We start from the raw sequence: 26,305 nt of genomic DNA, 5'->3' as shown, positions 1-26,305 counted from the left end.
AGAAATTCTCAACTCCGATTTTGCCGAGATGCAGGGGCATGATGTCACACAAACATGTTGACACTCAGGGAGATATAAAAAGTGATAAACATTAACTTTATTAAGTAATATCGATAAATGAGTTTGTTTCCACATTACATGATATTAAAGATTATTTAAAAAACGCCTGCAGAAACAGGTGTATAAAACATGGTCAATTATAATCTCTTTTGATAATCGTACACCTGAAGCACAAATGCTAGCGCTGCAGCATTGCTTATAATTTGGGTTACTAAGAGACATCTCTAATGAAAGTCAAACCCCTGCTAAGCTAACGGGAGCATTGCAGTTCCGAATATCGGGGAATGGAATGCATTTATGATCGGAGATATCAAATAGGAATATCCCACATCCAACTTGAATAGAACGCAGCATAACCGTGTACCCTGACGCAATGAAATTTATTGCAAGCAACATTTAAATCGCAAATATTATTAGATAGATTCTTCAAGGTATTATAGACCTCCTTGGTAGATTCATATGAAAAATTATGATTTTTGAATGTCTGTTCGGGAGACGTTCATTTCACAAAACAGTCATGCTGCAGTTAAAATTAGGCTTGCTTGAGCATTAAGTGTCATTTCAAGTTCTGGCTTTCGTGCGTGGACGTGTTTTTAAAAAGTCAGTTGGTATTACTAGTTAGCTGTGACATAATGTATGATGCCCAATGGCATAGGGTGTTTTATTCATTGTGAAACTGTGTTTTCTTAATGGCATGAATCACACTGAAGGCCTAGACTGTAAATGCACAGCCTGCCACTGATTTTGAGAATAAAATAATTAAACTGGCCCACTTTGTGACAAACATTAAAAGTTCTATAATTTTGTATTTTTTTTTTTAATTTTTATTAAACCAGACCCCTGATGTAGAGAGTGTTAAACTGAATAATAAATTAACAGGGAAGTAGAGATATGGTAAAATAAATAATTTATAATTATGTTCAGCCTTTATTCAGTTTTCTTTTTAATTATTTATTTATTTATTTATTTTTTATGCCTAATAGAAAAGTATCTAACTTTTTAGTGCAATACAATACTTTAGGCAATTGCAGAATAGTCCCATTAGTCACATATACACTTCAGAAAATTAAGTACACTATTTCTGGGCTTAAAAGATACAAGAACCAAATTAATGTGGAACATTGTATCTCAAAAGGAGTACAGTGTGGGCCCCTATGCACTACTTAATGCCCGATGTGGCCCCTTTACCAAAATAGTTGCCCACCCCTGCGCTAAGGCATGCTAATGCCTGAAGTTTACACTACAGTGCCCCTTGGGGCAACACTGAGAAGGAAAAATATACTTGTGTTATGAATTGTGTTATAATGCATTTCAGATGAAATCGAACTTGTGTTGCTAGAAGCGGTCTATAATCAATATAGAAGTGCTCTTGCATAGCATGCCAAATGCATTATGCCAGATAAGTAGGGTGTCCGAATCCTCAGTACACATGAAACAGAAGACAAAAAATACTTTGTTGACGTGCTGCATCCGTCAAGATTCTGAAGTGTGCATCCACTGGACACTTTACTATCCTATAAAGCCATGGGAGCTGAGGAGATGTCAGATTCAATACACTGAATAATAAAAAATAAAAAATAAATGGTGGAGAACAACGAGTTGGGCACCTCTTTTCAACTGTAAATGCTATATATACCCAGAAAGTTGCTGCTTGTGGTTAAATTGTACTAATTTAAGAAAACCCAAGTTAATCATGTTTGCGGTTGTTGTTACTACATCATACATTTACTTTGTTAATACATACTTAGTGCATGATTGATCAGTGAGTGTTGTTACAAAGAAATCATTTTTTGTAATTGTAATCTTTCATCAAAATATAATAATTTGCTCCGCCTAATTGTCTTTTTAGCCCCTCCCCTCCAAACACCACCAGCTCCATTTTAGTATGTAACACCCACTTTTCATGGATCCAATAAATTCCTTCTGAATTTAAGCAAGTCCTGCCCTAAATGTTTTTCTTGTTAAATGTCCTGTTTCATTTGGGAATATGACAAATTACAGAATTAAAATAGGTTGTGAATGCCGCTTCTTGTATAGTTTAATCTAAAGTTGAAATCTTTACAGTCCAGCTTTCAGTGGCATTTATAAAGTTAGCAATCAGGCATGGGCTATTGTAAGATGCTGGGGGCATCTGATAGAAGCAGCATGTTTATCAATGCCCTGACTGATGCATGCTGGAAAATCACAGCTTCTGTATCACAGTAAGGGAGCCCTGGGGTGACATTGCAACAGACTCCTATTTCCATGACCCTGACAACAGTCCTAATAATAATTTTACCACTAAATCTCTCTCTCTCTCTCTCTCTCTCTCTCTCTGGACCTACATTACTTTGCTCACTCATTTTCTCCAACACACATCACAAGGCCACATTAGCAGGGAGAAACAGAAGCTAACCTTTCTGCACCGTAAAATGCTGAAAATCAGATCCCGATTCATGCACAATTATATCAGCTAAAACCTAGCATTTCAAGCAAGTCTTATCAGTAGATAACACATGGAGGGCTAAACCCAGCAGAGCAGAGGCGGGGGGTTGATCTGGGCGATAGCTGCATGCTACTATGTAATTGGACTAAAGAGTATGCTAGGGATTATTTTTAATACTTTGAAAAACTGTGACTGAAAACTTGTTCTGGGGCTATTGAGCTTGTTATATGCTGTGCGTATCCTGAGGTTATGTGTCTTTTTTCAGTGCTAAGGAGAATACAGAGAGAGGGAGGATGTTTGTGCTTCTCTGAGCTCTTCTCAGCACCTCTAAAAGATGAAAGCTTCATGCTGTAAAAGATGCTTTTGAATTTTTTCCTTGGCTTTTCCCCCTTCTCTCTTTTTTTTGTATTTAGTAGAGATGCTCCTAGGAACTGCATTTTAATCATGTTTGGCTAATAAAAAGAGATTGGAAAATCCTTCACACACACACAGGGCTTTGTCTTGTTGTGCAAAATGCGCCTCATTGTTAGACTTTTTCCCCCCTTTACATCAGGTGATTTTTTTTTTTACTCAGGTGCCCTAAAGACCATTTAGTAGCCATCTAATCATTAGTAGCGTTTTAATCAAGCTACAGCGGATTTTTGCGCAGTCAAGCTAATCAGATATTTGAAGGAAGAAAGTCAGCTGAAAACGTGCCGGTAAGACGTGATTCACGTCACCTGTCTTTCGGAGCATGTAAACAAAGCCAAGGTCAATTGCTGTCTGTTAAACATGTATACATGCTGGATGAAGCCGCGCTACAGTCGCGCTAGGTCTGTTAGTCTGACTGCAAAAGTCTGACTGGTACGGTTTCAGTCGGACTAAAGTGATAACAAAGACGAATTATTGTTTTAGTCCGACTGAAATCAAAACTTATAAAGTGCATGTAAATGTACTCAATGTTTTGTCTAACTCTTTTCCTTTTGTAGCCCTTCTTTAAAAATATCTCAATTTATTCTGGTCCACAAGGTGCCGGGCTCAGTCCCCTCCCAGGATGGCCGGCTGCCGGAAAGCCATATCCTTGCGGATATTTTGGCTTCCTGGCACTTTGAGTGGATTCGCGTGATGGTGGTAAGTGTGGTCCGTATGTCCCTGTGTCTCACTTTTATGGCTCATCGTCTGTCACGCCAAGCAGGGTTGTGTGTCGCTCCCTTTCACCTCTCACTTTGTTCTCAGTCGTCACTCTTCCTTCTTTTATTCGTAGAAGAAATAGCCTGGCAATTATGCAGAGACCTCTGGAAAACCCGGACACCTAGAGGTCAAAACATAGCTTCTATTTTTTCAGTGGGTGCTAATGCTAAGTCACCTATATATGATATTTCCTTGACTCTGTTGCTTGCAAGGTGGAAAGTAGTATGCCTTATCGGTTTGGGTTCTCTCCACATGTTTTTTTGCTTAGTGGGTTAATAGTATGCTTAGCATTCATGGTGTATTGGGGCATGCATGTTCGTACTCTCACTAATCCTTCTTTTAAAAAACAGGCACATTGACAGCCAGTTGTGATGAACATGGCTGACTGACACTCTACAACAGGGGTATCAAACTATGGAGGGCCGCAGCCCTGCAGAGTTTAGCTCCAGCCCTGCTCCAAAATGCCTCCTTGTAATCTTCAAGCACTCCTGAAGTCCTTGATTAGCTGCTTCGGGTGCGTTTAATTAGGGTTGGAGCTAAACTCTGCTGGACTGTGTCCCTCCAGGAACCGAGTTTGACACCCCTGCTCTACAACATCACCTCAGAGAAACTAATTTGCAGCTCGGCTCACAACAAACAAATTTGCTGCTCGGCTCAATACCTTTGCTATAAAGACAAGAAAACCAGCTACCAAGAAGCTTTTATGAGGGGTTATGAATGAATTATGAGGGTGTATTTTTGATGTTTGTCTTCAAGGTGGAGGAATGCCATTGCCATTTATATCTATTTGAGAAGCGCATCCCTCAAGGAAACTTTGAAATTGAAAACCTCTACATACACTCACTACTGATGTCATCTCAGCACACTCATGAGTAATAGAGAACTATGTGTCATTTTGCATTGTATTCTAGCATGATAGGACACAGAATTTAAGAGGCAGAAGGTTAAATGCTACAGTATCTGCTGTAGATTGGTTTGTCTGTTGGTGCCCAGCTTGATGATCATTTCCCCAGTTTGACGGCCTCATTTTGGGAGATGGAGAGGGAAACATGATTCCACTGCATTGGCGGATTGAGCTAATTGTGCTCCATTCATCATCAGGTGGCATCCAGGGACCCAGAGAGGACAGGGCAAGGAGAGCATGGGGAGCAGAAGCATTCTGAGGTGAGGAGGGGGTCGCTCCAGGGGTGAGGGGCATCATCGGAGAGACTGGAGAACAGGGCAACTATCAGGTTGACCTTGAGGCTGATGGAGTGCCTTGCCCGCTGGGTGTGGAGGCCTGGGGAGTAATGGCGAAGGTGAACCTGGCTCTCCAGCAGCTCCATTAGGGCGTAATGCTGTTGTTTTTGGCAGGGAGCAGTGGGAAGCAGAGGTCAGACCCAAAATAGTCTGACTGGTGTTCTCCCCAGCTCTCAGATGAAATGTTTACAGTGTTATTTATCTGCATGTCACAGCACAAGGCACGCCAGGAGGCAGTTACAATTGCCTCAATGATAGGTTTCTGTGGGCTCTTCCTTAAACTGAGGGCCCTCATGATCAAAACCTGCCTTTGATGTGTGATTTGAGGAAGATGATGTAGGAAGGGTGGAGATAGAAAGAGCCAACTGATGCATATGCAACATGAAGAGTAAAAAGGTATATCTCTTCATTTTGGCTCCATGCTAAAAAAGAAAAACAGCTAAAACAAGCCTAAGCTGGTTGGCAAGTCTTAGCTGTTCTCCCAGCCTAGCCATGTTGGCTGGTTTTAGGGTTTTAGCTGGTAAGACAGGGAGATCAGCTGGCATCTGAGCTAAACCAGCAGAGTACTAACTTGGCCAGTCTGAGAGACCAAAATTAATCAGCAAAGACCACCAAACCAGTTTTGGTTGGTATCAGTTTTTTCCCCCAGCAGAGCTGTTTGCTACTATGATGGACAAAATGTGTATGATCTACACGTAGAAGGGTTAGCTGCATTTCCTAGTAATCAAAGCAACCTTATACTGTGTAGTCCCTGCTGAAAAGACTTGCTTAGATCAGCATGAATTCCCATGCTGGTCAAGCTGGTGGACTAACATAGCCATGTTGTTCACCAGCAAAATATTTGGTGAAGCTAGTTGACCAAGAATGTCTTGGTAGTTTAGCTTGTTGATGAGGACACCAACACACCAGCAAGCCATGCTGGGGACCAGCATCCAAAACACATTATAAGCTGGCTATTTTCACTTTTTGACACAGTTCGTGGAGCAGATCACAGAAACACTCAAACAAGGGCGTTTTCACCCCTAGTTCGTTTGAGCACTCCAAATGGTCTTAGAGCGATATAACATGTATATGTAAACAACCCAAATTATCTCAGACCCCCAAGGCCCCGATATACTTCAGAAGAAGTTCTTCTTCATTCTTTGTTCAGGGGTAAAAATAAATTCTAAACAACCGAGCAACGAAATACTATTTGCAAACATTCAGACACCCACCATGACCAGACACCTACATGTAAAACCTTAACTAATGTGACATTAAAATATGTTATCAATAACTTTATGCCTCATTCTATGAGTAAAATTCACATGAGGTCAGTACATGGAGTTTTTTTTTAGCTACTCTATGATGATTTAAAATAATATATAGGCCTATGCATGTAGAAAAATTTTAATTTGTCTTGTTTACATTCTGTTTGCATGACGTTAATGCGCTAACACGCTATACACAGCCATAATATGTGCCGGTTAAACTCTGTTATTCTAATTTATGATGACACTGATACTACTGCAAAGATGAGTGAATAAAAGAGTGTTAATTTTCAGAATACAGACAAAAGAATGATGATAGAGGCATATCTTACTTTGGGCAGATATGGCTTTTGCTGCAGATGGCACGTGAGTGAATGGGCACTTGAGAGTATTTGAGTAGATTTGATTCCTTTTGTAGACTAATTAAAAAAAAAAAAAAAAATCGCATGACATGGTCTTGGAAAATGTCTGTAAGCGAACGATCGTACAGATGTAGGTAAATTTGCACCAGCTGGCTAATAACTGCATGCCGGTGTGTTCATGTTAACCGAACTTGATTAACTGAACAACATAAACAAAATTAGCTGTTGGCCTCAAGGTTGGTGGAACTCCAGGTCACACCTACCGATGACGTGAACCAATGGCAGTAAGCAGGTGTTTAGCAGCCGGTAAGAATTTTCCCTAAAAGTTTGCCCTGGCGAGCTGTTTCGAACCACCGAAAGGAATGCAAAAACACCATCTTTTTGGCCAGATTTTGTTCTAAATGATGTCGCACAAATTCGTTCTTCGATTTCATATGAAGGATATTGGGGCCTTAAGGACACACAAACGAACCGTACTCATACCACTGAGTATGGTTTGTTTGTGGTTCCTTTTGTGGTTTGACTGATTAGTGCAATTTAAAGGCAAAGAGGTACCAGTCCGCTTTGCATTTCGTTATGACATAATAGCTTGATTGAGATTATTTTATCTAAATGCGATAATTGTGTATTTCAAATTCCAATCACATTTTTCTGTCCAAATAAGAGAATTTTAAGTGAATATAGAAATACCATGATTACCATGACTGTGTTGTCTCATTTTCCGGTCTTGTCATATAATCTGAGCACTCTAAATGAACCACAGACCAGCTGCACTCAGAGCAGCTTCTGAAGAGACTGACTCCAGTTTTGCTTTAATTGAACAGTCGTGTAATGGCAAGTGTTCTTGGTAATTTCGGGTTCATACACAGTATTAATGACACGCAAGAGGAGACACACGCTTACCGCTTACTTGTCTCTGTGGAGATGATAGTATAAAGAAACATATTTTCAAATACACATAGAATCTCAAATGTTTTCCTTCATGCAAAATAAGGGCTCAAGGGGTTAATCGGAGAGCCTTAACATAACGTGTGAAAGTGAAGAATTTAGGACAGAAATATATTACTATTGCATAATATAAAATAATAAAATTGGCTAGGTTTAATTAAAAACTGTGTAATGTAAAGCTGAGACATATTTTACGTTTTTGAAAATATTTTAATATTTAAAATGTATATGTTCCATGTAATTCTATCCTAGTGCAATATTTTAAGTTTTTAAAGCCTTAAAGGAAATAATATAGCCCTATTTTATTATATGATTCCAAGATAAATATGAATAAATTACTACTTGTGGTGTATGTAAGCACATTTACACCTTAAGACGTATGACAATTTGTATGGCAATTAATCATCAGGATCACAATTATATGAATGACAATTTATTGTTAGCCATATTTTGTAATCGTGACTGTCCCAGCTGCAATGGGGTCTAAGTTCTAAAGGAGTTGTAATGTGAACTACAAGTGGTTTACACATCAATGCTAAGAGGACCAAAAAAGAATCTGGGTCCTCTTTTAAGTCCACTTACATTGTGAAAACCAAAAGCACTGAGATGATTTGCAGCCATTTGTTTTTCAATTTAACTGAAATGTGTTTGGTTCATTTAAATACTACTATATGTGAAACCACCCTTAAATGTTATTTAAAAAGGCAATTGAAAACAGCCTGATTTAATCTCACTTTTAATTCAGTGTTAACTGGACAAATCTGAAAACAATGCTGTTCAGTAGCCGCTGAAGAGTCAAAATGACTGTTGTTAAACCTTAGCCCAGAATGCTGTCCCCAGAGGGAATTCCACAGTGAGGGCGTATGGATCTCCAGGGAATAGCTTAATAGCTCTTTTGCTGCCCCTGTGGTTACATACTGTTGTGTGGCTTACTGCATCTGACCAGACACATATTCCTGGAAAGCATCACTAGGGATTTGAGGGAGAGTAGAGACTGGGGATTTGAAGTGCGAGGACAGTGCCTCTAAACTTCACACTCACAGTTCTTTGAAACCCACTATACTTACTTCCTGTTCTTTTTGGAAACATGTCATAATTAAAATGTTTCACAACATTCTGAACATGACAGTTTTTAGGAAAACTGTATTAAACCTGTATTAAAGATTTTGTCTGAGGCATGGTGCAGTGGTTAGCATACATGCTTCTAACATGTTGAGTCATGGTGCTCTCAGAAGGACGATGTTTGAATCAATCCTGTGCCATTTGCCGATGTCATCCCAGTACTTTCCATTTGCTCTGTTATAAAAAGGCAAAATGTCTTTAAAAATATTTAACATAAATATATGTTTACAAAAAATATCCCACAAGTGTTGATTTGAACTAGATTATCTTATGGGAGGATCAAACAGAGAAGTCCCTAATTGCATGTACACTACGTATATAACTCTCATATGGCTACTTATGAGTAAATAAAGTAAACTTATTTTTCTTCATAATGCAATTGAGGTTCTGTCAAAAGATTTGTTTTAATATTTACTACTTAAAACCAGTAATGTGTGTGTGAATATGCATCTATGTGAACTGTTTTCCTTTTGATGTGAAGTATTTTTTGGCATGCTGTATTTGGGGTAGCAGTTATTGGGATCAAGCAAGCAGTCAGGGGAGTTTCCGTTTAGTCTGACACACACCTCAAATCTAATTAAACTGCAATTTTAATTAACCTCCCAAAGTGCTCAGACACGAAGATGAGGAACAATTTCATTGACAAGCCTTTCCCTGTACGTCTCTTCCCCCGTCCCATTCATTATGAATAAAGTGCTAATGAACTACTTTTGGAAAATTAATGCACTCATCTATTTAAAGTGTTGTTTTCCTTTTCATGTTTTCGCTGATAAGAGGTGGGCTTGTGGTTGTCTGAAGGGACTCGTCTTGGCTTTATTTGCCATCCGAGGTGTGGAGCTCTTTTCCTAGGTGAAATCACTCTCTACTTCTGGGTCAGTGCGCCTTTGGCTTGAAATAAGAGAAGACAAACAAATAATATGTGTGTCCAGGGAGCAGCCCAGCCCGGGTGAAATTATTTCATTTTCATCCTGATCTCTATCTTATCTGCCTCCTTTGTTAGCCTCACCTTTAGTGCTGGGTAGATCAAAGAATCTTGTTTTCTCTTCCTCCAAACACGCCAAGAGAAGGGCATGGGTGTGGATTAGGCCCGGCTGGGGGTCCGTCCTCATGCGTTGGGTCTCTGGCTTTGGTGTAAATGAAGTTTGGTGCCTCTGGGATATCGGTCCCCCTCCTGCTGTCATTAAAAAACAAGATATGCCCTCTACGAAGTGTCTGTCCTGGTCTGTGCCAACCTTATCAGGCTCCCACTATGCTGGGTGCCCATTGTGAAGGAGTTGGAACCTCCTGGTGGGACAGCGAGGTGCGAATAGCCTGATGTTGGGAACTGGCTGGGATGGACGTGCCTCTGCTTGCCGTTAGCACTAGCAGCCCTAAGGAGTTTGGTAATGGGGATATGCCAGGGGGTACAGAACAGCTGCACTCATCTTGTGCACTGCTTAATCATAACTGTGGTGCCATGTGCTTTCATTGTGGAAGAGTCTGTTCATTAATTTTAGAAATTATTAGCTTTTAGTGTAACTGAGGTGTTATTTGATTACTCATATTAGCAATTTTACAGTAAGCATTGCACTTTAAAACAGAGAACTGTGCTTTTAAAATCTTGGTGGCTTATCCTAGTAGTTAAAGTGATGTTTTTGGTTGAAAACAACTTTAGCTCCATTAATAGCATCTGTGACATGCTGTTGATTGCCACAGAAAATTACCCCAACCTGTACCTCAGTTTGTAAAATCAAGCAAAATTCATGTTTATAGTAATACACTTGCTCAATAGAAGTCTATAGGGCAAGGCCTTCCAGAAGGTTTAAAGGCAGAAATGTAAAGCTCAGATGTTTGTTAAAGCATTTAAATAAATTATTCTATACAAAAATGTGTGTTATTTGAGCTGTAAAGTTGTTTAAATCCACATATTAGTGGTGGCAAAGGGTTGGGCTTTCATTAGTTTTACATGGTCATGACATAGAGAAGCCAAGTTGAAATATTGGATATAACTTTGTCACGTCAAGGATAGTAAGCAATTTTATCACTCTGGTCTTCATTTTAGCATACAGTAATATTATATAATGTTTTAATGTTATATGAAGTTATATAAAGTGTTGTGGCTAGGCTTTTGAAAGTGTATTTCAATATACTGTGTATTCCAGTGCAATGCCTTGCCCTATAGACTTCCATTGTAAGTGGAGTACTGTAAACACTATTTTTCCTTGTTTTTTGCAAACTGAGAGACTAGTCAAAATTATTTCTATGATAATCTACAGTATGTCAATAGAGCCTAACCGATATTGAAACTGGAACATTTCTTTATAGATCTGAGCTGGTAACTTTTAGGTTGTATAGTAGGTTTTCAACCAGAATAGGTTTAATACAGTCGCAATCACTGTGTGAGTTAGTAATTAGCAACTCTAAACTGCTAAGGGGCGCTATAACCATAGAATTTCAACAGGCCAGAGTTGAATGCGTCAAAGCTCTTTCTCACAACGTCACGACCATTCAGTTGGAGGTGGTAAGGCATGTTAAGCGGTAAGCTTGTTTTGCCATCCACCATAAAAGAGAAGAACAACAACAAACACAAGAATTCAAACACAACATTGATTTGCTGGCCGGACGTTGCAATGGAGATGCATGATTAACACTTTATTGCAACATTCAGCGTTCACTTGGATGCCCACGCGGAGGATTATTTGTTTGCATTTTATTCATTCACATTTCATTATGAGCGAACATCATTAGGCAGCATATTCAAACAATTGTAACTTCCAAAAACTTTCTTGACTCTGATCCTGTGCTTTCTTTTAATGTGCCTACAGGCTAGCATTAGATTCAAGATTGATTTAAATTGTGCAACGGTTCAGTCCATGAAATATCACCATCAAGCCCATTGAACAAGGCACTTACACTCCAGTAGCTCCAGGGTAACTAACCATATAATAAATGTTCTGTAAGTTGGTCTGGATAAAATTATCAGTTAAATAACAAATTAAAACTCCCTTTATGTTGAAATTGTGTGATATAGATTTACACTAAGTTGTTTAGCAGAGCTCAGCTTTGACACTACTGGAAGACAATTTAAACAGAACTGATTTTTGACTAAATATCAATTTCCCTTTGCCTGCTGACATCCACTGTGCCTCCTGCTGTGTCTCGATGTGTGTCCGCATTACGTGAGGAAGAAAACCTGAGGTAATGGAATGCCTGTGTGCAGCTCTAACGTCCCACAACTCAGTCAGGTTCCACAGCTCCTTCAAATACCTGAGGCGGGAGGCCTGGGCTGGTGGGCTCTTCTGCGGCAGGTTGCTCCTGCACTCAGAGTGGTGTGTGAGAAGTGCGGAGGAGCAGTGAAAACAAACCTCTCCCCATGCTAGTGTTATGCCAGCGTCCTGCCTTCCTCAATCCACTTTTGAAGGCAGGAAATCGGTGTTAGCTCATGGTTTGAGGTCCATGTGGCAATGGTTTAGACTGAAGAGACCCATGACCTGCACCTCCACCCTCATACACACACACACGCACACACACACACACACACACACACACACACACACACACACACACTGATACCTTGTCCCTCAAAGTCCTCATATAGGGCCTGATACAATGGAGTGTATGTTGGACTTTTGTTTCAGTTGATAACACGAACCAGATGGGAGTCCGCAGAAGAGCGTCTTGTTAAATATTTGCTAAGAAAAATAACCCTGGGACGTGGTCTAATCTATTTGTCTTGTGTGGCTTTTTGGGAAGGCAGTGTGGTTATGCATGCTAGACAGGGGTTAATTTTTCAAATGTGGGATCCAGCATGTAACGTGGGAGATGGATGGTAGAGTGTGTGTATGTGCATTGAGGGACTATAGACAGTTTTATGTGATTTTTTTCTGGAGACTTTCTCAGTTTTAAAACACAAGCTGGTCTCTTAAGCTGGTTTGCTCGTCTTAGCTGGTCTCCTAGCCTGGCCAGGCTGGTCTGTTTGCTGGTTTTAGGCAATTGTCAACTATTCTGGCTGGGAGACCAGCTTGCCAATCAGCGAAACCAGCTGAAACTATTTACGATCAGCAAACCACCTTAGACTGGATTAAGCAGTTTTTTTGTTTGTTTGTTTTTTCAGCAGTGATGATTGAGTAATTCCAGTACCAGCCTCATTTAACACTTGTTTTGGTGGTATGAGTTGTACGCTCAGTCTTATATACCTATTCTCAAAACAGTTTTCCCTGTTTAACCCATTTAATCCCATTTTTTTCCAAGGTAAGTGAGCACATGTATTGTACTCTATGGATAGCCCAATGGAACAAACTGTGTCATTTTTTTTTTTTTTTTTTTTTTTTTGGTTAATTAGTGAAAGTATGATTTTTTTTTATTTTATTTTTTTAACTAGTGGGGAATTTTGCATGGTTGCTTAATAGGACCCAATAGAAAAATTGCAAACAATAAAGTAACAGATTATTATTATTATTATTTTTATGTTTTACTAGCTTTTACTAACAGGTATTGTGGGGGAAAAGGAAATGATAAACCAAGAATAAATTCATATTTCGTTTTAATTTTACTTTGGTTCATTTTGTAACTTCAAAATCTGCAATTTTATAATGGGACTCAAGAAGTTACCTATTCAAAAATGAGGCTCTTTTCACAATTGTGACCGTTTATATGTTTACTTGTCCTGTAAGCATGATTTATATGAGCCAGGGAAATCTTATTAATAAATCAATAATATACCCTTTAAACATTATGGGCTCTATTTTCACGCGCTATGCCCGTTCTCAACATCATGTCCAATTTTTGTGAGTGCGCTAATTCTAAGTGCAATTTGCATGCCAGCGCAAGTGGGCATGGGTGGGAGTGTTTGCGCTTCTGTGGGTGTAGGCACACTAACTGAGGGTGTATTGTATGTAAATGGAGTGGTGCAAAGTACAATTTGCTATTTTCCTGAGAAATATATAATTGCTCTAAGATGTTTCAATACCACCTCTTAACTCAGTTCACAGTCCAAATCAAGTTCCTGCATTTGCAGTTTGGAGATTCCACCAGCAGATGACAATAAAGTTAATGTCCAACTTCTGAAACTACAGAACATCAAATTATGTCACCTCAGTTGCTGTTGAAGCTGTTTGTTGAAACAAAAAAATATATGAGATTTGTGTTAAACTTTCTAGAGGTCATGGTTTATTTTTTCAATTATTATTATTATTATTATTATTATTATTATATACTTGTATATTTGAAGTTGTATTTATGATTTAATTTTGACTAGTAATTTTCCACCTGTTGTCGTAGAGTGAATTTGAAGTCACTGCAAAAAGGGCCAGTGGAAGAAGTTGGTAAGAGTAAAATGTTTGGATTTAGTATGCCTTTTTTTTTTTTTTACTACTTCGTTATTTTTGTTATATTTTCATTTCGTTTGAAGTGTAATTTGAATTTAGAAATATTCTTGGTTTAATTTTTTCATGTTTCAATGAATGAATTACATTATTCAAAATCAAAATCGAAGTGAAGTGCATGTCGATACAATCACTGTTAATACTAGCCAAAATGTGTCAATAGATGAAAATTATTACGAATAATTACTTAATTTAATGGAGCTACATCCAAATTCTGACGAGAATCACATTTTCCATGTGTATGCCTGACATCCATCAAGGACGCAATTAATGCACAAAGAAAGTAATTTTCAATTTTTCTAATTCATTGCATCCAGTACATTTACACTACCAACTTAAAGCCTGAGCCCAAAATTCTGAAAATTCCATTCTGTGCCAGAATATGATATTCATATCCATATTCATATTATATTCATATTCATATAAAATCACACACCTGAACGGTATATAACATATTCAAGAGAAGATCTAGGGCTTTCAAGTGATATATGTATGATTATTTAAGGCTAATCATCCTTTATCAATAAGATTTCACACAGCAATCTTTACAAAAATCTTCTCCGGCCACCATACTTCATCAGACAACTGCATTTTCAACCATTTTAATTACAAGCTAGAGGGAAACTTAGAGTGCATGAAATATACATAATTTTGTGGGCAATGTAGAATAGCAGACAGATTAGAAATATAATTCATTGTTTAAAAGTTATGACCATTCTAGTGATTAGTGGGAAAACGGAATAAAACAAACATTTAGAATGTTAAGATACATTTCACATGACCACTCCTCAAATACTCCTTTTGAGCACCTGTAATAATAAATTGAGAATGCATCTGAAATTGAAGGACACAAACACTGAAATATACATTTTATGTGTTCAATAAAACACACACTTTATTTAATTTGAACACTAGAATTACACACGAATTACACAGCAAAACATACAAAATAAAACTTTCGAACTATCTACAGTAAATTAATTTTTAATAAAGAGTGCAGGAACAGAATATATATAAATTCATAAATACTCAACAACTGCAATACCTGTGGAGAAAAGAGAGGGAGAAAAGAGGGGAGGGGGAGGACAACAACACCAGTAAACAAAGCCCAACCTAGGCCTCTTTGCGAAACTGGTCACACTCAGCTGAGTGCCAAGACTGAAAACAGTTCCTTTCGCGAACCAAGCAAAGTCTTTTGCCATTACATTCCGGTGCGCAACAAGCTACTTTAGTTTTATTTTCAGTCCTACTTTTCTGATAGCATAGCCAACATCTCTTAGAGGACTCTTCAAATTTAGGGACATGGGCTGTGTGGAGTGATGTCAAAGGAGGGACTACAGGCTTTAGTGTATGCAAAGGGAAACTTGTGTGAATATCGATACCTCCCAGCTAACGAGCCAGGTTTTCTCTGAAATCTATCTGGGTTAAGTTCACCAGTCTACGCTCATCCCCTGGTGCCGCATGAATGTGTTGCCATTCCTTAAACAATATGAAACTATTGATGATGGCAATGTCTATGAAGTGGAAAAAAAGAGTCTTCCACCACTTCTGAGTTTTTTGTAGGACGTCGTAAGATTTTATCATTTGGTCTGACCTATCAACACCGCCCATGTTTTTGTTATAATCGTTGATGACAGTGGGCTGGGGGGCTACTTCTTTTGTCCAGTCGACATCATTTTTTACAAACCTAGTAATTTCGGTTGAGCCATTCGCATTGTGGAAATTGGAGAGGCATGTAACTGCACGTGTGTCCTTCCACTGAAGTACAAGTATATTCCCCTCAATCCTACACCACCTCATATCCCCACGAGCTGCCTTGCGCTCCTATCTTTTGATGTCTTTAAATTCTGCAGGAAACAGTTTACGATTCACCCTGCATGTCCCACAGGCATTAGTTCCCATTTCTAACAACTTAACCATAAGAGCTGGGGACGTGTAAAAGTTGTCAAACCAAACATTGTGGCCCTGGTCTTTGAATGGCTGCAGTAACGATTCAACTACTTTGGTGGCCAAGTCAGTGAAATGCCCATCATGACTACCTGTGTAAACAAGTCGAGAGTATACCCCGAGTCTGATGTTGCAATTACCCATAATTTAAAACCCCACCGAGTAAGCTTGCCCTTCATGTATTGTTTAAATCCTGACCAAGCTTTAGACTTGACCATACGTTCATCTATTGTGAGATTTTGGTTAGGCTGAAAGAGCTGCTGGCAATTTTGTTTGAGGTGGTCCATAAGATAACGCAACTTCCTAAGACAATCTTGATTATCCTCTGTGGTAGGGTCTACAACATGTAGAGCTGCTAAAAGAGCCTTGTAGCAGTCACGCGACATAAATCCCCTCGCCCACGAGCCCTGAAGTGACTTGGTTCCCCAATGACGATGGGAATCAGGGAGAATTGAAAACCCCATTTAAATGAGCAAACCAAGAAATTAGTAAAATTCATCGGGGGTCACCTCCATCCAAGCTCCTTGGTAACTGGAATATGATGGACAGTTTAGGACAAGCTCCCACCCCTGATGGTTTGTAAAGCTGCATATCTCAGCAACTACAGCCTAAGTAAAAAACGACATGAAAAAGTCAATTTCTCACAACATCATATTGGAGGTTGACTGCACAGCCTGATGCACGCTACTTAAGTCAATACCGAATGGATGGCTAGGCTTAAATGGGAGAGGTTTTGGTGCCTGTGAATCAATGTCAGAGTATGAGGGATAAGAAACAGAGTCAGGGAATCGTTCACGCTTTCTAGCTGACTTGGGACCTATGCGAGAATGGCTAGCCATACCCAAAATAATAAGAGTAACAGTGTTAGTGTTACTGTGAGTATCAGTCATATGAGAAATAGAAACAAACAATACATACACATTCATACATACCTAGTTGATGGTCTTGGCTGGGGATCAGGTTCCATCTCATCCTCCATTTCCTCGTGGTCCGGGTCTTCCTGCAGTAGTTCCTGGTCCAGCAGATCTTCCTCCTGTGTGCTCATGCCCTCATGAGCCATGTTCTCCTCTGCTATGAGCCTAAGCTCATCAGCAGTCAGCTGCCTCCTCCTCTTGAGGGTGCTGAGCAGGGAGCCATAGTCTCTATCCATCTCTACAACAGAAAAAAAGTACAACAATTGGTAGCCAGCAGTGTGTTCTTCACAAATCCATACACTGAATAGTCACCAAAGGCTTGCAGACTAAGCAGAATGTCCAACTGCAGGTAGCCCTCTCACACTTTCCTTGTGAACAGGAAGCTACACACAATCAAAAAAACATGTATGTGTGATGGATGGGTAAGGCTATCTGCTAAATTATAGAAAGATATCCACCAGTTATTTTATTACATGCGAGAATCAACAAGCTAGATAACTTATCTAACTAGCAGGGCAGTTTCCAGGCAGGTCTGAACAGTGTCTGCTCTCTGCCTCACATTACTTCAGGGGGATTTTTCACAAGTGACAAAATTGGCAAAAAAAAGTTATTGATGTTTAGCTAAAAATGTACATAGTATTGTTAGCTAATGTTTATATAGCAAGTTTCACAGAAACTGCCAAAAAAGGGATGATATAAAAAGAGGCTCGCCGATGACGGTCACGTCAATTTTTCCAGAAAAAAAACTAGCTAACGCAAATAAATGCTTCATAAATAAAAAGGTTTGACTATCTTCCACAAGCGACAAAATTGGCCAAAAAAGTTATTGATGTTTTGCTAAAAATGTACATAGTGTTGCTAGCTAATGTTTATTTAGCAAGTTTCACAGAAATTTGCTTAAAAATAGAGGCTAGCTGCCTGTCCGATGAATGCCGATGGTCATGTCATTTGTTCCAGAAATAACTAGCGTTTTGACTGACGTATTGACTTTCAATAGACAATATTGACAACACATGTTAAATAACTTGTCTTACCTCCAACGATTGCCTCAGTTTTCAATTTGAAGCAGTAAGTCCAACACTGGAGGTAATCTCCCGGGATATCCTCTCTGGCTCCGCTCAGGCAAATTGAGGATGAAGCTGATGACGAAACATTTATTATTCACGCCCAGTAACCCCTTAACCAATCATATGTGCTTTTAGCTTATATTGTCATGAGTATCTGGCAGTTTTCAGAAATAAAATCGGTAATTGGACAGCAAAGATACTGAGACAGGAACCATGGGAATAATTGTTCTCAAATTTGAACGCTCCGGCTGGAAAGGGTTAATGTGCTGTCTTTGTTTAAATCGTTTGTGCTTAAGAGAATGCACTGTATAATAGGACGCAGACATTGGAATAACCAGAGAACTTCAGAATTCAATTGCACTTGGTCCAGCCTTTTTGTGGGTTGCACGGGTGATTTCTAGACTTTGCACATGCTTGCACGAAAATACCCAAATTTCATGGCCATGCCCACTGATTTTGCACTTATGAAATAAGACATTGCCCTGCGCTTAACACTTGCGCTCTTTTGTATGTGTATTATGACAGATTTTACTTCCTTTTTAAGAGCTTTGAGACATCATCTTTCAGAGGGGCACAGTGTAATTAAATGGCTCTGGTCACGTGACTATTTAAAGCACTTGTGTAAAAATGTTCACATGAAACCATGACTGTCTACACTTCATTTATAATTGACATCTCTGTGTAAAACACAGCAACAACTCTTTTTAGACCCTTTAAATTTCAAATTTGGGATTAAATTGGTTAAATACAAATAATGTGCAGGATCCATGCAAGAAGTATATAATTTCTGTGCCATTAGTGTCACATAAAATAATTGCAATACAAACAGATTTCCTGAACACCCCTCCTGTCTGCCATTGGCCGAAAAGCAGATGGTCCTGCCCCAAGCTCATGCTATTTGTTGAACCAGTGTTGCTATGCCAAGCCTATCTGGATGCTCAAACAAAAAGAGATGTTTTGTAAGTGCCACAGAATTTACATTCTTTGGGAAAATCAACATACACACTTACTTTTACTTGGCTCTTCGTATTAAACTGGGAGAAGGTATTTTAACATTGAAAAAATGACAAACTTCATCTTTAAGTCTCTTACGTAAGCATATCTGTTTGTAGAGAGAGATCTGTCTCTTTGTGCTTTGATTTGCACAGTGGGTTTTGATCCAGAGGGTCAGTAGCAGGTCGGCTCATTGAGGACAGTATCCATTGCAGTGACATTTCAATTGATCTTTATGAAAGGCCCGAGGATGGTGACTGAAGTATTTCCAGATAAAGCTGGGCAGGGTTGAGCAGAGGCCTGGAGCTCTCATAAAGCAGACCTGGGGCAAAGGCAGAGCGATGCTCACTGCTACATGGCAGTGCCCTCCTGCTGGGTCCGTTTTACCGGGTCGCTTAGTTTTTTCTTAAGTGCTGCCAGTCCATTTGTGTAGCTCATCTAGAGGAGTCTGTGAGATGGTTTGGAAATCTGAACTGTAGTTGATTTTGCACATTGCTAATAGGCCAGGTTTTCTCATCAAATGGTTCTTCAATAGAAGAAAGGGTAAATCTCTTGAAACATGTCAGGTTTATATTTCACCAAAGAATCAAAAGAAAATCTATTTATAAGAGACTTTATTATAGTGTATTATATTAATAACATTTTTTGTGTTGTGACTTTACTTTCATGACAGTTAGGCAATCCTGCAATTCTCCTTTTGTAATGCCAAAAGGAAAAATCTCATTACTGTCATGCAAAAAAAATATGAAAAAAATAAATAAACTAACTCTCATTACTGTCATGCAAAAAAAAAAAAAAAAAAAAAAAACCTCATTACAGTAATGCAAAATAAATACATTAAATAATCATTACTGTAATGAAAAAAGTATTTATACATATTGGTAATATTTTTGTACTATTTTTTTTATTTAATTTAATTTTAATTAATTGTATTTTATTTTATTTTATTTTATTGTAATATTTGTTGTACAATATGCTTATTTAAATAAAAATAAAAAATATTAAAGTATATTTGTTCAGCATGTAGAGTAAAAATCTTAAGATGAGAATCTAATGAGAATCACCATTGAAAAAAATGGGGAAAAGATGTTAAAAAGTAAAACGTCTGGACATATTAAGATAATGAGAATTTGGGAGTGAAATGTGTTTAATTGTCCTGAAAATAACATTGCAATCCAAAATATATTAACGGTTCTTAAATAGGCTTCATGTTCTTTATGAAAATATATTTTTTGTTTATTTAATAATAATTATTCATAATAATAAAATATAATAAATCCAGAAACTGATTATTTATGCTAATGTATTTAATAATTATTTTGATTTTGGTGTGTAATGTGACCCCGGGTTGTTTTCAGTCTGTGTACGTTTTGATAGTTTGATTTTCAGTTTGAAAAGTAATGAGGAGAAATGAGAAAACAATGCTTTTAATTGTTTAAAAACAAGAATTCGGCTTGATTTTTCTTTTTTTTAGTTGTGGGTAGGAAATGGATAAACAGCTTGAATGTTTGATTTGCACGTGGGTGGGCATGAAATGCCCCTTTCTGCTGATTGTTCAACCCCCCCAATAATCAAAACAAGCAAGTACAACCCCCCTAATATTTATACCATGATCAATGGAAACATTCACGCTGCAACCCCCCAATATTCAAGCCAAAGCTACACCCTTGGGCATGGGTACGGCAACCTATACGCGTGGCATACATTGTGTTTTAGAAATAGCCTATTGATGTCCCTCACATCTGCATGCAAAATTACCCCTTAGTCTACTTAGTTTTATTTAGCTGTCAGCTATCAACATCTCTCAAAGTGCACAAAGCTGCACAACCCACAGTGTGGAGTGGATAGTGACTGCAATTATACTATCTCTTAGTATCCACCGAACTTGTGCATACCTCTGATCGGTAGCGACCTGGGACCTCATTCCACCCTTTTCCACCCCTTCTACCTCACAATGCCCCAACTCTTCAATATTCCTCAAACTATCTGTTGTGAATAGTGCAACGCAAAAAATTCAATTGCAAAATATACATTCTTTTCTAACCACGTTTTTTGTTTTACAAAAATTGTATAGGGACGCTAGTGACCCGAGATACTTTAGTAGGCCTAATATTTATTTGCACGTCCATAAATCATATTTCATCACAGATGAAATCACATTATTTTGTATCTATGTAATTTTACTGTCACAACACATCTATTGTTTTGCTTAATGTTCTATTATTATTATTATTTTTATTTTTTTCTCCACTTTCCTCCCCATTTTGGAATACCCAATTCCCAATGCGCTCTAAGTCCTCTTGGTGGCGTAGTGACTCACCTCAATTTGGGTGGCGGAATCTCAGTTGCCTCCACGTCTGAGAATGTTAATCCGCACATCTTATCACGTGGCTTGTTGGGCGCGTTACCGCGGAGACATAGTGCGTGTGGAGGCTTCACGCTATTCCCCATGGTATCCACGCACAACTCACCACGCACCCCATCGAGAACGAGAACCACATTATAGCGACCATGAGGAGGTTAACCCAACGTGACTCTATCCTCCCTAGCAACCGGCCAAATAAAAAAAAAAAAAAAAAAAAACCTGTTCAAAATGAGTTGTCTTATATAAAAATGTAATTTTTGTTTTTATGGTCGTAATTTTATCTACAGTAAATAAAATCATACATCATTTTAAGCAGTTATCTCTCCTTCAAAAGATACATTTGATTTTACGTAGTTTTCTAGCCTGATTTAATAGCAATTTTATCAAATGTCTGCAAATTTCCTGTCTGCGTGAATGTAATAGCCGTTAGTTATATCCTACAACCCAGCATACACTTGCCATAACTGTAAATAGTTCATTAAATATTACATTAAATGTGAGATTTCGAACTACTGTTATATTTTTCATGTTGTTATGCATTTTCGTGTTGTTTTGGAGCTTTAAGTTGAAATGAATTAACAAGAATGTTTTTGTTTGCTTGGATTGCTTTGTTTAAATGTGGTGTAAATTTTACAGATAAAGTTGCCTCATAATATGATGATTTGTCTAGTGTATGAGGATGTGTTTTATTCACATTATAGAGCTGTTTTGTTTACTATTACAGTTATCACAGACCTTGTTACAATTATACATCGTGTACTTCTAGTTTAATTGTATCTGACTCGATTAAGTTAAAAATGTTACTAATACAGGTAAAGAGAGATGACATGTCAGAGATGTTTGAGGCAAAATTTTACAGCTATAGGCTAAACTTTTTTCTGAATTACTGGACAAAACCCAGAAAGCATTACAATCGTCCTTGGTCTCCACACAGCAAACTATTCTGGAGTAATTGGAATTTTTAATTTTGAACCCTTAGCCTATTTACTAAAATTATATTATCAGAGAAACATTTATCAAAAATAAGGACTTGGATATAAACAAAATATACTTATTATTCAGAATGTATCATCTATGTGGGGAAAAGTTGTGCTCATCATTTAAAGACCAAGTGAGGAGCATTTTTTAATGAAAGTAATTTAATTGATAATTTCTAGGGCTGCCCCCTGATAGTCGACCAAACGTTAGTTGATGAGAAGAGTCTTGGTCGACCAAGTTTTGATTGGTTGTTTGGTCGCAGAAAAAACTCCACATAAAAACGATGAACCGCTAGTTGGACTCTAGGTGGTACTATGGGGTAATTTTCATTAAGCAAGGTTAGGGTTAAGCCTATACAATAAAGCAAGACACCTTGATTTCAGACTTTGAACTTTATTTTTATTTATTTGAACAAAAAATTCAAATGAAACTGGAAAAAAAGTAAGTGCAATTAAAATGTGTGTTGTTCAACTTTTTGAAAGATGGTTTTACAACAGTTGTCAACATCTTTCTGGCAAAGAGCCTACTTCATCTGTGCATTTTCTACCGGTCGGGTATTTCATCATCCGGGAAAATATATATATATATATATATATATATATATATATATATATATATATATATATATATATATATATATATATATATATACACACACACCTTTCCATTTACCATCAGGCATATATCTGTCTAAACATGAAGGTGGAAAATTACTTACACAAATGAAGAAATAAAAACAATTATAAATATGAAAATAATAATTATAATGATGATAATAATCACTGAAATATGAATCATGGTTGGAGGTGAACGTGTTTTTGTATTATTTTATGTCTTAATCACAGATGTATATTCTGCAGAGTTGCGTTCACAGTGAACTGCTCCGTGGAAATAAAGTGAACTGAACTCAAAACACCTCCTGAGCTGAGATGTCTGAGGTCATTTGCAGCACTCATAGACAATACTGTTCTTGCAACAAAAAAACAAAACAAAAATTCAGAAGACAGAAACAAAGAAACAGTGAGAACCTTTTACATACGCGTGTTCCACGAGACTGCACGCCTCCGAACAAACAGCTTGTCATACACGCGCATAGACGGCTTTTCTGTCATCTGTTCTTAATAATATAATAAAGTGTTTCTTCAAGTGCGTGTCTGTGTGTCTACGGGGAAATTATTTGTAATATTAATTTGATAATAATAGCCTAATAAATAATAATTATTATTTAATACATGGGAAAACGAGCCAAATATTGTCTTGACATCGTCAAAGGCATCAGCTATTGGCGATTTCTCTGACAATCGTCGATTTACAAGATCATCGTCTGTCGGCAAAACCCTAATTTGCATTTCTCTCTATAAATTAACTAAATGTTCAGACAGTTTCCTTGCTGGTTTTCCAGACACATTTAGGATCATTACAGCTTTTGCCGGTGTCACTGCAGCTCGCTTCATGCGTGCGCTTGTAAAATGTATATTTTAAAGGTTCATTATTATGGTTTAGTATTTCTCTGTAATGTAGAACAGTGTTAGCAATGTTACTTATAACATTCTTTCTCAGCCCTGGAACTCAAACCATTTTCTGATGCCCCCCAAAAAATATATATTTAAGTAATTAAATTAATATCATAAACGTGCGACTAGTCGACTAATGGCTTAATTTAACTCCTACTAGTCGACTAGGAAAATCTTTGGTCGGGGGCAGCCCTAATAATTTCGTTATTGTTTGATTTAACATCGAATTCACATTTCAGTCAAGTCAATCACTGAAGTTCAACAGTGAACTTTGAGGAACAAATTTATGGATATGATATACATGCATAACATGCAAGTGACATTTCCCATTGCGGTGCTAAAAAAGTATATGATAGAGTACTCATTTGTATAAGCTCTAAGCATGAAAAAACAAAACAAAAAATAAAATAACAGAGCAATAAGCAAAACAAATAGTTGTATTGTGATAGCAAAAATAATGTGATTTTATATCAATATAACATGACGAAATATGATTAATAGATGTGCAAATATATATTAGGCCTACTACACTATCTCGGGTCTCTAGCGACACTATACAATTTTTGTAAAACAAAAAACATGGTTAGAAGGGTTAGGGTTAGGATTAGAGCCAACAACCTCTGCATCAATGTGAAGAAAACAAAGGAAATGATTGTGGATTTCAGGAGTCACTAGGAGCCTTCCCGCCCCCCATTACATCGGAGGAACAGCTGTCGAGGTCGTCCCCAGCTTCAAATACCTGGGGATACACATCAATAATGACCTCACCTGGCACACTAACTCCTTCAGTTTAATAAAGAAGGCCCATCAACAACTGTACTTCCTGAGGAGGCTCAAGCGGGCTGGCCTAGTTACCACAGTCCTCACATACTTCTACAGGTGCGTAGTGGAGAGCATCCTTACATCATGTGTCACCGTGTGGTACGGAAACTGCTCTGCTGCAGACAGGAAGGCTCTGCAGCGTGTAGTTAAGTCTGCACAGAGGATCAGTGGCTGCAGTTTTTCAACAATTGAGAACATTTACACCAGCAGATGCAGGAACAGGGCTGACTGTATCATGAAAGACTCTTTCCAGCCTGCTCATAGACTGTTTACCCCCCCTTCCCTCAGGTAGAAGGCTGCGCAGCATTAGGGCCAGAACAACCAGGCTCAGAAATAGCTTCTTCCCAGAAGCTGTTAGACTCAAAAACTTTTCTAATGTACAGTAACACTCATACACCAGAGACTCTTTCATGTGCAATAACATTCATACATCAGAGACTCTTCATGTGCAATAACACTATTTATTAATACTCACTCATTTGCACTGTTTTACCATTGCTAATTTAAGATTCTACGGTTGTATTGTTTTATTGTTATTTATTGCGCTTTACTGCACCTTATTGCACTGCTCTGCTTAGTTTTAGATTTTAGTGTTCTTATACTTTGAATTTTATATTTTAGTGTTTAATTTTATATTTTAGTGTTTTTATTCTTTGCGGGGACCTCAGTCCTTAGTTTAGTTCCTTTCATGTAGCCCATGTTTTGGAATGACAATAAAACTTCCTTGAATCCTTGAACCCTTGAATCCTTGAAAAGAATGTATATTTTGCAATTGCATTTTTACGTTGCACTATTCACAACAGATAGATTGAGGGATATTGAAGAGTTGTGGCATTGTGAGGTAGAAGGGGTGGAAAAGGGTGGAATGAGGTCCCAGGTCGCTACCGATCAAAGGTATGCAAGGGGTAAAACAGGTCACAAGTTCGGTGGATACTAAGAGAGAGTATAATTGCAGTCACTATCCACTCCACACTGTGGGTTGTGCAGCTTTGTGCACTTTGAGAGATGTTGATAGCTGACAGCTAAATAAAACTAAGTAGACTAAGGGGTAATTTTGCATGCAGATGTGAGGGACATCAATAGGCTATTTCTAAAACACAACTTATGCCATGCGTATAGGTTGCAGTACCCATGCCTACACAGAAGAAAGCTGGCACAGACCCCTGTCTAGACCCTGCCCTGACTAGTACGGTTTGTGTCACAGGCACTCCTTAGTCTGGTTGTTGGAGAGAGAGAGATAATATGTAGTTGCAATAAAATTTGAGCAGATGATCGAACACTATGAGAACCCGTACAACTGTAAAAGTGGTATACTTTTATTCTGTTGCACAGCATTGAGGAAGAACTGATGAGGGTGCTGGTTGACCAGTCAGTGGAAAGGAGCGTTTCATGCTCACCCACATGTGCAAATCAAACATTCAAGCTGTTTGTCCATTTCATACCCATGCCGAATTCTTATTTTGCCTAAATACACAAATAAACACATTGTTTTCTCATTTCTCATTATTTCTTTTCAAATTGAAAATTAGAATATCAAAATGGACACGGACCTATTTCGTTAGGGTCACATGAAATTAAATAGCTAACAGAACTGTGCAAATCTAGATGTTGTTTCATAGGTGAATTTAGATTTTTAATCTTGTGTTATTTTAAGGATTAATTGGGTGTGGAAGATTACATGTATGTGTGTCTCAACACATCAACAGTCTCTGTTTGTGAGTCAACACTCAGCCACTACATTCTGTTAAGGCCTGTTTGTGTCACCC

General features: G+C 38.1%; 1 protein-coding gene across 4 annotated transcripts in view; it reads left to right on the top strand.

The window, feature by feature from the left end:
- The window catches only part of LOC127416940 (multiple C2 and transmembrane domain-containing protein 1-like), a 313,291-nt gene that overhangs the window by 252,284 nt on the left and 34,702 nt on the right, over positions 1-26,305 (top strand). Inside the window, exons 18-19 of one of the 4 annotated variants that reach the window (XM_051656548.1) lie at positions 3,494-3,595; positions 4,757-4,819. The exons of 2 other annotated variants lie outside the window; for them this stretch is intronic. In XM_051656548.1, coding sequence (XP_051512508.1) covers positions 3,494-3,595; positions 4,757-4,819 — 165 coding nt within the window. The remainder of the gene's footprint in view (positions 1-3,493; positions 3,596-4,756; positions 4,820-26,305) is intronic. One more of the 4 variants, XM_051656558.1, reaches the window with a different exon arrangement.

The sequence above is a fragment of the Myxocyprinus asiaticus genome, chromosome 3 (genome assembly GCF_019703515.2).
Source record: "Myxocyprinus asiaticus isolate MX2 ecotype Aquarium Trade chromosome 3, UBuf_Myxa_2, whole genome shotgun sequence".
Lineage (NCBI taxonomy): Eukaryota > Metazoa > Chordata > Actinopteri > Cypriniformes > Catostomidae > Myxocyprinus > Myxocyprinus asiaticus.
This window is presented reverse-complemented; position numbering and strand designations above follow the sequence as displayed.